This window comes from Malus domestica, chromosome 05 (genome assembly GCF_042453785.1).
Source record: "Malus domestica chromosome 05, GDT2T_hap1".
Taxonomy (NCBI): domain Eukaryota; kingdom Viridiplantae; phylum Streptophyta; class Magnoliopsida; order Rosales; family Rosaceae; genus Malus; species Malus domestica.
In genome coordinates this window covers 920,578-938,181 of record NC_091665.1, presented here as the reverse complement: position 1 = coordinate 938,181, position 17,604 = coordinate 920,578, and the positions used below count along the sequence as shown (strand labels likewise).

The following is a 17,604-nucleotide window of genomic DNA, read 5'->3' as shown; positions in this document are numbered from 1 at the left end:
AGTTCTAGGGCATATTGTTTCAGAAAGAGGAATTGAAGTGGATAAATCGAAAATAGATCTTGTACGCTACTTACCCTCTCCTACTTTAGTTCGAGAGGTTCGTTCGTTTCTTGGTCATGCAGGATTTTATAGGCGATTTATCAAGGACTTCTCCAAGATCTCAAACCCTCTTTGCCGTCTCCTCCAGAAAGATGTGGCGTTTGACTTCAACGAGGAGTGTGAGAAGGCATTCAATCACCTCAAAGAAATGCTAACTTCGGCCCCTATCATAGTTCCACCGGATTGGAGCCTTCCTTTTGAGCTTATGTGCGATGCTTCCGATTATGCATTAGGAGCTGTTTTGGGGCAAAGGAAGGAAAAGAGGCCGCATGTTATCTATTATGCCTCTCGGACTTTAAATGATGCACAATTGAATTATTCTACCACTGAAAAAGAACTTCTTGCTGTTGTATTTGCTTTAGATAAATTCCGTTCTTATTTGCTTGGTACTAAAGTTATTATTTATACTGACCATGCAGCATTGAAGTATTTGTTCACCAAGAAGGAGGCCAAACCACGACTCATTCGTTGGATGCTTCTTCTCCAAGAGTTCGATATTGAAATCCGGGACAAGAAGGGAAGTGAAAACGTGGTGGCTGACCACTTGAGCCGTATGGTGCATGAGGAGGATGCCGTGCCTATATTAGAGACATTCCCAGATGAGCAACTGATGTCCGTCAAGGTAAGTGAACCGTGGTATGCTGATTTGGTGAATTATTTGGTGTCTAAACATGTTCCTAGTGAATTACTTAAACACCAATGTGATAAATTGAAGAAAGAGGCACGGTTTTATGTGTGGGATGACCCGTATTTATGGAAATATTGCCCTGACCAAGTTATACGTAGGTGTGTGCATAATTCTGAATTTCATTCCATTCTAAGCTTTTGTCATACATATGCATGTGGTGGACACTTTGGCACACAGAGAACAGCCCCTAAAGTATTACAATGTGGATTCTATTGGCCTACCATCTTTAAGGATGCTCGAACTTTCTGTTTAACATGTGATAAATGTCAAAGAACTGGAAATATTAGTGCAAAGGACCAAATGCCGCAAGTTTCTATCCTTAATGTTGAAATTTTTGATGTTTGGGGTATTGATTTTATGGGTCCTTTTCCTTCTTCGTATGGTTTCATGTATATTTTGCTTGCGGTTGATTATGTGTCGAAATGGGTGGAAGCAAGGGCCACCCGGACTAATGACTCTAAAGTGGTTGCAGATTTTATTAGAATGAACATTTTTGCAAGGTTTGGCATGCCACGGGTAATCATTAGTGATGGAGGGTCACACTTTTGCAACCGGACCATTAAGGCGTTATTGAGGAAATACAATGTCACCCACAAGGTTTCTACACCTTACCATCCTCAAACGAATGGCCAAGCTGAGGTTTCCAACCGAGAGATCAAACAAATTCTAGAGAAGACCGTTGGGCCTACAAGGAAGGATTGGAGCTTACGGTTAGATGATGCACTATGGGCCTATCGTACGGCGTACAAGACACCCATTGGAATGTCTCAATTTCGGCTCATCTATGGCAAGCCGTGCCATCTTCCCATTGAGTTGGAGCACAAAGCTCATTGGGCCATCAAGAAGTTTAACATGAACCTAGATGAAGCGGGAACTCATAGAAAATTCCAATTGAATGAGCTTGATGAGATGAGGCATGAAGCATACGAGAATGCCAGCATTTACAAGGAGAAGACCAAAGCTTTCCATGATAAGATGATTCGAGGCAAAACATTCTCCGTAGGGCAGAAAGTGCTATTGTTCAATTCCCGTCTACGGTTATTTCCCGGTAAGTTACGTTCTAAGTGGATTGGACCGTTTATTATTACTAATGTTTTTATCCATGGTGCAGTCCAAATCCAAAGCTTGAAAACGGGACATGAATTCAAGGTGAATGGGCATCGATTGAAGCCCTATTACGAGCATTTTGAGGAGCATGCCGTGGAAGACATTCCCTTGCATGCCGTGGGCTCCAGTGGGGAGTAATTGTGTTCATCGTCTGGCTGGAAGACGTTAAAGCAAGCGCTTTAAGGGAGGCAACCCATTTATTCTGCTGGAAAAAACTGAGGGTTAATTAGTGCAATTCACGGTTAATTTGGGGCGTTGAGTATTCATAGCTTATCGAAAAGCAACTGGAAATCTTTTTGTATGCAAGTGTGACATATGTGGAGAAGAACCTCCTAGCCAATCTTCCATCCATAAGTTTCATTCAAATTCACTTACAATCTGTTTTGTTTTACAAAGTTGTTTTGTTTTCAAATTCATTAAAACCAAAATCCCCCTTTTACTTTATTGTTTCAAAGTGTTTAATTTCTGTTTTGGTTGTGTGTTAGAGTGTTTTGATTCACCCAAATTTGTCTAAGAATTTGTTTACTTTGTTCTTGTCTTAATTTAATTATTTTCAAAAATCAACCCCATCTTATTTCTTTGAGTCATATTAATTAGAACTTGTCTTAGATTATGTTTTTAAGTGTTTTAGTTCATTAGAAAACCAAAATTTGTCCAAGTTTGTGTGAGAGTCCCAAAATTGGCCAGATTGTGTTTTTAAGGTAGTTTTGAGTGTTTAGGGGCTGTTTTGAGTCTTTTGGTTGTTTTAGTGTTTTAAAGTATAGTTTTGCATTCTTTGAGTCTAGTTAGTGTTTTAAACTTTGTTTTCACGTTTTCAAGTCAGTTTCCAAGTGATTTAGCAATCCCTCCTAATCCCCGGCCTAGAACGATCCCTACTTACATACTTTACTACAATTGATAAAAAGAGGGTTTAATTTGTGTGTTTAGTTATTTTACGCATCAGAAGGGCCAAGCAATGGCAGACTTCATTGTCAATTTCACATATCCTGTTGACATTTTTTCTACGCCTAAAGAAGTGGTTTCATTACCCTCGGAAGCTCAGAAAATAGAACCAACAGCCCCAGCATGGAGTCTATATGTTGATGGCTCGTCCAACCAACAGGGTTGTGGAGCAGAACTAGTTCTTCCGACCCCTGACAAAGTGGTGATGGAGTATGCTCTTCGTTTCAAATTCAATGCGTCAAACAATGAGGCCAAATATGAAGCCCTTCTAGCAGGCTTACGTTTGGCCAAACACCTTGGGGTTAAACAAATTGATATCTTCAGTGACTCCCAATTGGTGGTTAACCAGGTCACCAACAACTTTGACGCTAAGGATAACTCTATGGCAGTATATCTGGCACAAACACAATTATTGCTTAAGTACTTCCACTACCAGATCACCCAAATTCCTCGAACGGCAAACAATCATGCAGATGCTTTGGCTCGCCTCGCCTCAGCCGTGGAAGACAAGATTGGGAGAAAAATTCAGGTCGAATTGTTGGCAGCACCAAGTACCATGGCTGCGGAGGTGTGCAACTTACAACAGGGGGATAGTTGGATTACCCTAATTTATAGATTCCTTGCTCATGGTACCCTTCCAAATGACAAAGTCCAAACTAAGCAGATTCGATACAAGGCTACCTGTTACTTGATCAATAATGACCAACTATACAAACGGGGGTTTAACCTACCATACCTAAGATGCCTTACGCCTGCAGAGGCGAAAATTGTCCTTCAGGAAATACATGAAGGAGTATGTGAAGGGATTATTTTGAAAAAACATGTTCATTTGAATAACATCTATAGCATGCAATTAACAAATTAAAGGCGGAATCATGCTTGTATGCATTCAAAAACAAAACATTACCCATGAAATTCAAAGCCTAGTAGATTGGTGAACCAATAATCAACTCAAAACAAAGTGAGTTGAAATTAATACCTTTGTAGATTCCTCTTTGCATAAGCAAAGGCTAATCACCCAAAGAGATAGGGCCTTCATTCCTTGCTTCTTAGATCCATGGATTTGGATGGAAGAATAGGTTTCTCCAAGTTCCCAAAATAGGGAACCTCTAAGTCTCTTCACCAAGGTTTGATTGTAGAAGAAAATGAGTGACCTTGGAGTAGTAGGATTGCTAGATGTACCCTCCAAGGTGTTGGCCTTTTTAGAGAGAAAATGGAGAGACAATTCTCACCAATTTTCCCCAAAAATAAACCCTTTTATCACTTAATGAATTTTGGCTATAAAATCATTTATATAGTCACTTCTTCAAGTGACCTAAACAACCAAAACCCTAATTCATTTCTTCATGGCCGGCCACCTAAAGGGATTTGGGCTTTTGGGCTTTAATGAATCTTTATTCATTAAATTGTCATACAACTTAAGTTAATGGGCTTGATGTTCGAAGCCCATTGGGCCTTAAGGTCCAAAACTATCCCAAGGTCTTTAACGAACTTATTCGTTTGATTAATTAACATATTAATTAATCCTTGCCATAAATAAATGATTAAACCATTTAATCATTCTTACTCATTTCCGTTTAATCTCCAATCTCTACCTTTTATGGTGTGCGATCCATTAGGTTCCTTTTAGCGAGGTAGTGGGCGATTAAAACCATTTTACATCGATTGTGAATTGAAACTATTTTCAATTCTCCCTTTAGTGATTACACACGTTTAGGGCTTCCACAAACCATGAGTGACACCTAGCAGCATATCATGGTTACCCAAGCTAATCAGAAGAGGATAGAGAACCTATTCAGTTCGGGATTACAAATGCAATACGGTCTTTCTCTAATCTAATACTCTTGACCACATTGTTTGGTATGATAGTTTATTTACTCATGTCTACTATCCAATGTGAATCGTTTGCTTATATGATTTCCTTGAATGTGATTTGGAACGCATTCCCTAATCTCATTCATACTCTGGCCAGAGATTCCAAATCATATCATAGAGTATTCTCCCTCAACTGTTTGAAGGTTAGAGATCCCTTGTTGCGCATTCACTTGTCTCCATAGCTAAGTGGCTTAACCCCAACGATGCCGTGGACACCCCGAGGGGGTGACTTTGACATAATCAAAGATCAAGGACTTAACCACAAGACAACTGTGATGCCTCAGGTCAAAGGACTACTTTGCATTATCCCAACCATGAGTTCTTATGTGACATGGAATATGAGAACTCTTCGTTGATCACGTTCAGTGTACTCATTCTCTATTGAGCACCTACGTACTTGTCTTGATGTCACACACACCAATGACTCGAGACTAATCACTCTCCCTGAGAGAAGACATAGTACGTACCGATCTTTACGGACTGTCAATGCCCAATTGACAATCCTATGATCAGGAACATTTAGGATGTGTCTACGAAAGAATGGTCTCATGAATCTAACTTCATTAGATTACATTCTCCCAATCACATATTCCTTGGACTTTATCGTTTAAGCATATAACATTTATATGAGACGGCTCAAACAATAATCTTTGCCCTTTATATGTAAAACTAGATTAGTTTAACATGTGAAATGTCCGTAAAGTATCATCATATGATTGGCTTTAGGGCACATTTCCAACAATCTCCCACTTGCACTAGAGCCAATCAGCTTGGTCATCAGTATGATACCTCTTCTGTAGTCATTTCATAAATGGCTGAGTAGTAGGCCCAGTCAATGGATATCTATATGTTATCCATAGAAGCAACCTTGAGAATAACGACGTCACCATTATACATGATTCTCAATCATGTGGTTCAGTCTCTCATTTGTGTATGGACCTTGATGAGACCTTGATTCCCAGGCTTGAGCTATCGCCCCATTAGTGTCATACACTTTCTGGTTGGAACCGAATAGAGAGTTCATAAATGAACTTTCCCATCCAAACAACATTGTTGTAAACTTCTATATGGCAATATATTTTGCATTCATAATGGAACACACTAAAGTCATTACTTTAATGTTTCCATCCAAATATCTCTTTAGTCATAATAAAGAGATATCTGTTTATCTCTTCATTCATAATGAAGAAACATCCAATGATGGATTAGATTCATAATCTAATACATTTACGCTTCCATTACGTTACTCTAATTCTTCAACATTCTTTGAGGAATATATCCTTTAGTATTTCTTAAATACTTAAGGACTCACTTGACAGTTGCCATGGTTCTGATCCTGGGCTTGCATTGATATCGTCTTGTACCGTTCTAGGTACAACTCATATCAATGTTTTTCATACAATATGAAATACATAAATCACCTTTCTGCTTACGCATAAAGGATTCTATTTACGCATTATTTCTTTGGGAGTCAAAGGGGCACGTTCCCTTTGAGAAGGGCAACTTGCTAGTCTCACTAGAATCGTCCTTCTTATTGAAGTTTATCATCATATGAGAAACTTCCTAGCATCCATTGTCTATTATTAGGGATTGATATAATCCAATTATATCATGAAATATATCATTATAGATTTCCATCCCATGTATATAGACTATATCTCCCATATACATTCTATCTTCATATAATGTATTAAAGTCATAACTTTAACGAAGAAGTATTCTTTTCATTTCCAAAATTAATATATCATATATATTTAAATTTTAGGAACATGATTAACTCCCACTAATCTTTTGTAAAACTAGTAAACAAAAGATTCATTTACATCTTTATGAGAAATCAAACGATTTGATCCTTTTCTCATAAAATGCAAATAGCTCCCCCTAACTTGCTAAGATCCATGATGGATGGATCTCTACAACTTACATGTCTTGTGATTTATAGTTTTAGACATATATTATCAAGACTATCTTAATAATGGTTTCGGAAACCCATATTATGTCAAAACATTGAATCACCATTTAGTTGTAGCTAGCAATCTTCGAATTAATTGAAACTAAGACTACGTCAAAAATGGTTCCTTTAAAGTCAACCATTCTCTTTGATTGTAGTCACCTTAAGCTACCAATTAGCTTTGAAGGTTTCATTATTTCGAGTCAAATGGTACTTTACCATTTTCTTGAGTATATATCGTATATGCACTCAATGTAGTCATAAAGTTCAAAACCATTCAACTGAGACGGTTTATAAATCCTTATCGACTACCTTGGAGCTTGTGGTATAGGAACTAGGTTGTTATATTTGTTGATTACTATCTTGTCTCTCAAAGAACCCATTCTTTGAGTTCTATCTCTCGTTCATTTGCTTTTAGGCAAATCACATTGTAGAATTACAATGAACTACCCAACAAAACAACATTTGTTAGTTGGTTTATAGAAGCGATATCCAAAAGTTATTTTAAGGATATCCTACAAGATTGTTATCAAACAAATATTGCTTGTTAGCACACAACCCCAAATCTTTAACATGCTTAAGATTTGTCTTTCTTTTCCAACTACATCTTATGGAGTCATGAAAATATTGGAAGATCTTCTCATTGACAATCATATTGTTTTAGAAGTATATATCCTATATATGGGTAATAGATAACATCTAACGAACTAAATCTTATTCAAGTTCGTTCTTCTCCTAATGGAGAAATACATTATCTTATGATGCTATTTTCCTTGATATCTTTCAAGGAAACTCATCTAAAGTGTTACCTTTCCTTGGATCAAATCTAAGGAGGTAAATACTTTAGACGTCTTACTCATCAACTTACATTACTTGAATTCTTTGAAACCTTTTGCAAAGTATTCGGACTTGTGTTTATTCAAAATAAACTATAGTCCAACCGAGAGTGATCTTCGGTGAATGTCATATAACATGAGTAGTATTATGTTGTGGACAAGTGCCACTAACATCTAAGTGAATTAACCTCAACAACTTTGTGATTCTTTCTTCTTTCCAAAAGAATAAAGATTCGAACATTTCGCCTCTATACAATTTTAACAAGAAGGTATTGGATCCGGATCTAACGATCCAAAACATCCTTGTTTCACCAACTCGTAACTTATGTTTTAGAGGTTTCACAATTTAGTTGGGATTAGTCACTACCTTGCAACCTTTTGGGTTTTAAGCATCATTATATTCTAAACAGTTAACACTACCATATCATCTCTACTATAGAGACAATCAATTAGATTACTATAATCCAATTTCTTTGGTAGTTCATATGAGGAAGTTAGTACTATCTGCTTTTGCAGAGATCTATATCTTATTCACGTTCCATATGTGAAGCACCTTTTCTTCTCTCATATATCTTCTACTTCTTATTAGTCACATTTTTACAACGATTTGTAAAACATAGTTACTAATACGGAATCATACATTCAAGTAGAAGAACCAACTGTTTTGAACTATTCAAGAACATTTTACAACACCTTCGAAAGGTGTGTTCTTGACACTTGCAAGACATTTCTTGCAAATACCCCTTCCAATGTCCATCCTTTCATAAAGAAAGTTTGTTCCCTTGGAGTTATTTATCTTCTTTATTTGACTTTCACCTTTGACTACATTAGTCATGGTCCCTAAACTCCCACTATCTCTCTTGAAACCTTTTTCAATTGTGTTATACACATCAAACAATTTGGAGAGTATGTGGTTATTGTTCACTACATAGTTTACCATAAACTTAGTGAACCATTAGGATAGGGAAACAAAGGTGAAGTCCTTGCCTAGTTTCCGTCTCGTTAAGTGGTTTAACACTTCAACACTCAATGATTCAAAATCATCATAAGTCCATGTTAATGGACTATTTTTGTCAACCAACCATTATGTTCTAAACATAATTACAAACTTTCAAGAGTTGTACAAGGCAACTCTCATTTCTTCATACAACAATTTGTAAGTGAAGAATCATGGCACATAAAGTGTCCATGCCCTTGTGCTTACTTCTCAAGTTCTTTGTTCAATTAACAAAGAAATAAGCACTAATGTTTGCATTGATTAAGGGTTGTTCAAAGCAACTCTTATTTCTTCATACAACGATTTGTAATTGAAGAATTATGACATTAAAAGTGTTGTCCTCTTTATGATAGACCTTTTCTAACATATTCTTCTAATGATACATTATCAATAGGAAGATTGTGAGGATGAGACTACTCAGGTACATTTACAAGCCATTAAAGACATTCTATGGTTTTGTAGCACCAAGTCCGGAAACTAAACTTTCGGTTTTTATTTGTCAAGTGTTGGATAGCGTTTGCAAATATATTGGTAAACAAATACATAACGTATATAAATTGATTGATTTTAAGCTATTTGATTCGGGTCTTTAAATCAAATAGCATCACCTACTATTTTTGGCAAATTCCATATCCCTCATTGGAATTCGAGAGTTTTGGATGAAACTCTTAGTAGGTTATGGGAGGCTCACTATTACCAAGCCCACCTCAGAAGAACTCCATATTGGCTAGCAACAATAATAATGAGAGAGTACGCTTACTCATTTGCAACTAATGCAAGTACCCATCTTGTTTGGCCTCTATAGAATGATGCCTCAGAAGAACTCCATATTGGCACCATTGCACTTAGTTAAGTCATTCCCACCATGCTAGTTCAAGTAGGGGTTCAAGAATGGCCTCAGAAGAACTCCATATTGGCCACACTCGTTGCCTACCTTTCACTTCATCATATGTTTATAGGCTTCTCCTGAATGTAAGCACATACTTTGCAACCCCAGAACTGGACGAATACATTGTACGAGTCACAAACGATTGAAGCCCACCACGGTGGAAGGCCACGAAAGAGTGTTCTAAGCACTCTCACGCTTATCAACTTAATAATGGTTTGGTTGAGGGTTTTAGGTCTCATCACATATAAACATACATTTTAATCTCTATTAAAACTATTTTGGTCCTATTACAACTATTGGTCCATATGATTGTTTTAGTTGTACATAATACTCCCACTATGCTTTTAAAACGGTTTTTAAAGCAAGAGTATATGTTACTACTAACATAAGGTTTGCATTCATTTGATGGACTATATAGTTGCCTTAGGGCCTTAGGATGACTATGAACCTTTGTTTAGATTCAACACGAGCCTTGTGTTGAATCTCGGTCTAGGGATGGAGATTGATTTTAGTTACGCGTTTAATCACATTAAGGCGTGTTGTCTTAGGGGCGTTGGACCCAATTACTTCATTTTCATGCATATCATATAAAGCAAGAAAGAAATACTTCAAAGTAAAGGATGAGCTTATGCTCATTACAACATTTGCATAAAACAAATTACCTTAAAGTAAAGAAGGACTTATGCCCTTTTACAACATTTGATCAAATCAAATTACAACCAAAATCTAATCTACACATTCCCATGGTTCAAACAAATTTGAAACGCCTTTCACATAGCTCAATTATATTAGGCTTAGGTTCATAATCATCCTTTAATTAATTAACGCTTTAACTAATTAATTGAATGCAACATTTTCATTTGGTTTTTGTATCCATAAAATTGATTTAAGTGGAGCTAAACAAAATGAAAATCCAATTCTCATTTAAAGAGACAAAACAATTTTGTTCTCATCCTATTTGGGCCATCATGCAATAACCACAACTTTTTGGGCCATATCGCGAAAACATAAACTTTTGGGGTCACTTTGTAAAAACACAAAAGTCACTACTTCATGTAAATACAACTAGAACCCAAAATTTAAATAAATTCAAAACTTCATTAAAGGAGCAAAACAATTTGTCCTTTAGCGTTTTTAGGCCTTAACGTCAAAACGTAAACTTTCGGGTCAAAGTACAAATACACAAAAGTATCAAAACTTTATGTAATTGCATAAAAGCCCCAAAATTACCCTATTTTATTAGGGTGGCCGGTTTTTAGGGATAAAAAGGAGTGGTGGATGTTTTGATTTATTAGTTTTGTCAAAAACAATCAAGTAGTGCTTTCAACTTTCATAAAAATAATATATGTTTTGATGATTGATATTTCTTTCATCATTTATACAAATATTTAACACTTTAAATACTTTCATAAAAATAATATATGTTTTGATGATTGATGTTTCCATCATCATTTATACAAATATTTAACACTTTAAATACATGATAAATCATTTGAAAAACATATATCATAAACTTTATGAAATAAATCAAAACTTTGAATCAAAACACCAAACCTTTTTGTTCTTGGCAAGAACATCAAGAACAATGAAGAACATCCATGAAAAACCCAAATTTTTCCATGAACTTTTTTCACCCAAAAACATTCCAAAACCATTCTTACTTAAGGGAAATAACATCTAACCAAACTAGGGTACTTAGGGATTCCAAAGAACACATTAAAACACTTTTAACAAGTCAAACAAGAACCCAAAATTCCACCCTTTGGATTTGGCCGAATTTTCCCAAAAGCATGGCACCAAATTTTAGCTCCAATATTCATGCTCATATGAACAACATCTACAACATTTGAGATAGCAAATTTTCCAACAAAATTTACTTTCAAAGAAGCAAGAATAAAGCTTGTAACAAGTACAACTTTTAAATCACAAACTTATGAACTACAAAACCCAAAAGGATTCACCAACTACTAGACCTAGGCTCTGATACCACTTGAAGGGATTATTTTGAAAAAACATGTTCATTTGAATAACATCTATAGCATGCAATTAACAAATTAAAGGCGGAATCATGCTTGTATGCATTCAAAAACAAAACATTACCCATGAAATTCAAAGCCTAGTAGATTGGTGAACCAATAATCAACTCAAAACAAAGTGAGTTGAAATTAATACCTTTGTAGATTCCTCTTTGCATAAGCAAAGGCTAATCACCCAAAGAGATAGGGCCTTCATTCCTTGCTTCTTAGATCCATGGATTTGGATGGAAGAATAGGTTTCTCCAAGTTCCCAAAATAGGGAACCTCTAAGTCTCTTCACCAAGGTTTGATTGTAGAAGAAAATGAGTGACCTTGGAGTAGTAGGATTGCTAGATGTACCCTCCAAGGTGTTGGCCTTTTTAGAGAGAAAATGGAGAGACAATTCTCACCAATTTTCCCCAAAAATAAACCCTTTTATCACTTAATGAATTTTGGCTATAAAATCATTTATATAGTCACTTCTTTAAGTGACCTAAACAACCAAAACCCTAATTCATTTCTTCATGGCCGGCCACCTAAAGGGATTTGGGCTTTTGGGCTTTAATGAATCTTTATTCATTAAATTGTCATACAACTTAAGTTAATGGGCTTGACGTTCGAAGCCCATTGGGCCTTAAGGTCCAAAACTATCCCAAGGTCTTTAACGAACTTATTCGTTTGATTAATTAACATATTAATTAATCCTTGCCATAAATAAATGATTAAACCATTTAATCATTCTTACTCATTTCCGTTTAATCTCCAATCTCTACCTTTTATGGTGTGCGATCCATTAGGTTCCTTTTAGCGAGGTAGTGGGCGATTAAAACCATTTTACATCGATTGTGAATTGAAACTATTTTCAATTCTCCCTTTAGTGATTACACACGTTTAGGGCTTCCACAAACCATGAGTGACACCTAGCAGCATATCATGGTTACCCAAGCTAATCAGAAGAGGATAGAGAACCTATTCAGTTCGGGATTACAAATGCAATACGGTCTTTCTCTAATCTAATACTCTTGACCACATTGTTTGGTATGATAGTTTATTTACTCATGTCTACTATCCAATGTGAATCGTTTGCTTATATGATTTCCTTGAATGTGATTTGGAACGCATTCCCTAATCTCATTCATACTCTGGCCAGAGATTCCAAATCATATCATAGAGTATTCTCCCTCAACTGTTTGAAGGTTAGAGATCCCTTGTTGCGCATTCACTTGTCTCCATAGCTAAGTGGCTTAACCCCAACGATGCCGTGGACACCCCGAGGGGGTGACTTTGACATAATCAAAGATCAAGGACTTAACCACAAGACAACTGTGATGCCTCAGGTCAAAGGACTACTTTGCATTATCCCAACCATGAGTTCTTATGTGACATGGAATATGAGAACTCTTCGTTGATCACGTTCAGTGTACTCATTCTCTATTGAGCACCTACGTACTTGTCTTGATGTCACACACACCAATGACTCGAGACTAATCACTCTCCCTGAGAGAAGACATAGTACGTACCGATCTTTACGGACTGTCAATGCCCAATTGACAATCCTATGATCAGGAACATTTAGGATGTGTCTACGAAAGAATGGTCTCATGAATCTAACTTCATTAGATTACATTCTCCCAATCACATATTCCTTGGACTTTATCGTTTAAGCATATAACATTTATATGAGACGGCTCAAACAATAATCTTTGCCCTTTATATGTAAAACTAGATTAGTTTAACATGTGAAATGTCCGTAAAGTATCATCATATGATTGGCTTTAGGGCACATTTCCAACAGTATGCGGAGATCATGCTGGATCTCGATCCCTAGCACACAAGGCTTTTTGCCAAGGATATTACTGGCCAACACTTCACCGAGATGCCATCAGAATATCTCGCTCATGTGATAAGTGTCAACGCTACACAACTATTCCTCACTCCCCTCTCGAGCCGCTCACTCCTATGATCAGCCCTTGGCCCTTCGCCCAATGGGGACTTGATTTGATTGGCCTAATGCCTGCAGGGAAGGGTAAGGTCCGCTATGCAATCGTTGCAGTTGACTACTTCACAAAGTGGGCTGAAGTAGAACCCTTGGCAACCATTACTGAGGCAAAAATAGAAGACTTCATATGGAAGAACATCCTTTGTAGATTCAGCATTCCCAATGCGATAGTCATTGACAATAGGCGACAATTCGAGAGTAATAAGTTCAGGATGTTCTGCTCGAAGTTCAACATCAACTTATGTTTTGCCTCCCCAGCTCATCCCCAGTCTAATGGACAAGTTGAAGCCATCAACAAAATAATTAAGCGAACTTTGAAAACCAGCTTGGACAAGGCTAAAGGTTGTTGGCCAGAATTTGTACCCCAAGTTCTTTGGTTATACCACACTTCGTATCGGACATCAACAAGAGAAACCCCATTCTCACTTGCTTTTGGTACAAAGGCAGTTGTCCCAGTTGAGCTTAAGCAAGCAACGTTCCGAGTCCAGAACTACGTGCAAAGCGAAAATAACAAACAACTTACCCTCAACTTACACAGAAACCAGGCTCACTTGAGGAATGTCGCCTACAAGCAGCGCATCTCCAACTACTATGACTCAAGGGTCAAACCTCATTCTTTCAAAGTGGGGGACTGGGTATTGAAGAAAAGATTACTCTGCGACAGAGAGCCGAGTGAAGGAACACTTAGTCCAAACTGGGATGGACCGTTTGAAGTTGTTGGCATCAGTCGCCCTGGCTCTTACAAGCTTAGAAGCTCCGATGGCAAGACCCTTGGTCATCCATGGAACGCTGATCATTTGAAGTACTATTACAAGTAAACCCACATTGTACAAATGTTAAGCTTCAGTCGTTCGGCATCCTATGTAACGAAGACTATTTGGAATGAATTCAATAAAGAGGTGATTTAGACAACTCGGTCTAGGGTTCAAAGCTTCAAAATGAATGCTTCCAACATGAAACAAAGTCTATGTCAACAAGACTATACAACTAAACGAACAGCTTCACAGTATATTCGTTCAATCATACATTCCAACACATTCATACATAAGCCAACTGTGCTTCGAAAGGGTTCAACATACTTTGTGTCATTCGACACTTGCTACAATGTGCCTCGACACCTTGCCCTTATTCTCACCAACCAGGTGATGAAATGTGAAGAAGGAACTCATCTTCATGCCACCAACCAGGTGATGAAATGTACAACCCGTACTTTCCTTCATGCCACCAACCACGTGATGATATGTACAACCCGTACTCTAATATCATTTGGCAACTTGCCACTCATGCCACCAACCAAGTGAAGAATGAACTCATCTTCATGCCACCAACCAGTTGATGAAATGTACAACCCGTACTCTCCAGTCAACGTTATACCATCAAGGACCCAGAAAAGTTTCCTTACAACCAGGAGGCCAATCACAACGCAACACGTGTCGACATTAGAAGCCAATCATAGTGTGACACGTGTCAACATCAGAAGCCAATCACAACACGACACGTGTCAATGTCAGAATGAAACTAGAAACTCTCTTCTATAAATAGAGATCATTCTCTCACAATAATTCCTAGTGTCATTTGTACTAAATCATTCACTAGTACTCACTAAATGAGAGCTTGAACCTATGTACTTGTGTAAACCCTTCACAATTAATGAGAACTCCTCTACTCCGTGGATGTAGCCAATCTGGGTGAACCACGTACATCTTGTGTTTGCTTCCCTGTCTATATCCATTTACATACTTATCCACACTAGTGATCAGAGCAATCTAGCGAAGGTCACAAACTTAACACTTTCTGTTGTACCAAAGTCCTCACTGATTTTGTGCATCAACATTTGGTGTCGTCTGTAAGAATTGACACAAAAAGTTATGTCGGTTGTCTCTCAATTTTTCACAGTCACTATGAATCTGCAAAATCACAAAATCTGCAAAAACCCAAAGTATTTCAATGCAAAGCACAACCTCACCAAAACACCTTCGTTTTATAAAGGCTGATCCCCAATTCCTTTCATTTGGAGCTTCTCATTTCTCCCTTTGCATTTTTGCTTGCTACCAACTGAACAATGACGCTAGAGATTCCACCGGAGAGATCTTTGGCGGAGAGAGAAAGACACATACAGGGAAAGTTTAGAGAGAGAGAGAGAAGGGTCGCCTACCGCTTCAGTTTAATATGATGACTTTTAGCACCCTCTCCCTCCTCATCTCCTCCTCATCGATCCTCATCATTTCTCATTGATTCCATTTCTCTGCTCACCCTCTTTCCTCTCAGATTGTTCCTTCTCACACCTTCTTCGGGTCGTCTTCTTCTGTGGGGTTTTAGCTTTTGGGGGTTGGATCATGAAGGAATTGAATACGGATCTATTCGACCCGAGAACTACGCTGATGGAACCCGACTTCTCACGGGCCGTGACACCGTTGGCCGATGCTGATGGCGACGATTTCGCCTTTGCCTTGAACTACAGTAACTTCTCCGAACAACAGCTTCGAATCGAGATCATTGGTGACACACCCAAGTCCAGACCCGATTCCGAGGCCTGCACCAGTATCGCTGATTGGGCCCTCCACCAGAAGCGACGGAGAGAAAACATCAAGAAGGAAAACATTCTGGATCTTGCTGAATGCCCCGATGAGCAAATCTTTAATGACAACCAGCCTGATATGGATGATTGCGAGGGTTGTGAAAATCCAGTTGGAGTGCTTTCTGAATCGTAACTTGCAGCTCTCGTTTTGGTTCCATTTTTTTTTTGGCAGCTTGGCATGCGAGGCCGCCATCGCGTGGAACATGTTGAAACGGTCCAGTCAGGGCGTTGAGTTAGTGACTCAGTTGGGGTGGAGGTGATGAACGAGAACCTGGAGTGGGCCCTGACGATTATGCAAAGGAAGATGACATCGAGGGGGATTGAGAGGATGATAAAGCGGGAGCAAACCCACCACCTCAAAAACTCTAAGAAACGAATCTTGGCTCACAAGAATCTCGAGCAGAAGCTCCGGTCTCAAGACCTTGCTCGCAAGCTCAAGGCCGTCCTCCTCAAGAAGGTCAGAAGCTCAGATTCAGCAATGGGGGCAGTGCTAAATGATGCGGTCAGATTAAGCTATGCCCTCCATCTGATGTTAGTTTTTCCTCTCTTGAACTTTTCTCTGAGGGTAAATTTGGATAAACTGTGCATCAACATTTCTGCTCAGGGGTTGGTACAATTTTGGGCCCTCAAAAGGTGCAAATTAGAGCGTCTGACAAAGTGCAAAGGATAGTGTGCGCCATACTTGAAGCTACTTTTTCTTTTGTAGACCACCCATATGGAAGTTTGTTGTAAAGCAGATACGCAAATCTGCAAAAAAAAGGGATAAAGGGAGCAACTGACCAAACCCCATGATCTAAATCTGCAATGGAAAGAAAAGGAGTATAAAAAGGAAAAAATGTCTTGGGAGAAAAACAAAAAAGGTGTAGACCACTAGAAGAAGATAAAGGACTCTATTATCTTTATTAGGCAAAACAATGTAATTTATTTTTCGTATTTCTCAGAGACATCTGTACAAACCCCATCAGATGGTAATAATAATAAATAAATAATCGAAAAAAAAATTTCGAAATTTTTTTTTTTTGCCTAGGCCTCCTCTTCTTTAAGCCTAACAACTTTCATAACAAATATATATGAAAAAGGAGTTTTGGGCTACCACTTAGAAAGGAAATGCCTCATTCACTAACTCCCTCGACTGGAGACTTGGGGGACTCCTACCATATGCTACTGCACCTTGATACTTGGAAGTCTCACGACCACTCAATGACTTGGATTTTTCAAGTCTCTAAACGATAAGTTTTCCTCACTTGGGAAATTAAGGGAGCACTACCTCAACCTACATGCTTCACTCACAAACCTTCAACATACAAGCTTCAACAAAAGGAAAAATTCAAAGAACTTAGTGAAGAAGGCCTTGGTGTATTTAACACAATACGTTGAAATGAAGCAAATCTTGTTTCTTGATATCTCCGATAAGTTACAAATATGTACATATACATGAATCAAAATAAACAAACAAGATGGAGCCTTTACAAAAGTTACTTCGGAGAAGTCTCACCAGTCGGCAGAGCCCCAGAAAGAGGAGGCACCGGAAGGTGATTATTCGGAGCCTCAGTACTAGGCAGAACCCCAAAAGGAAGAGGCATCGAAGGTTGATCATTTGGAGCTTCATTACGCAGTACATCCCTAGA

General features: G+C 38.0%; 1 protein-coding gene across 1 annotated transcript in view; it reads left to right on the top strand.

Moving 5' to 3' along the window:
• Positions 1-16,280: 16,280 nt before the first annotated feature.
• Positions 16,281-17,604, top strand: part of LOC139196635 (uncharacterized) — a 29,768-nt gene continuing 28,444 nt past the window's right edge. The window contains exon 1 of the mRNA XM_070823015.1: positions 16,281-16,507. Within this exon, the coding sequence (XP_070679116.1) occupies positions 16,281-16,507 (227 nt within the window). The remainder of the gene's footprint in view (positions 16,508-17,604) is intronic.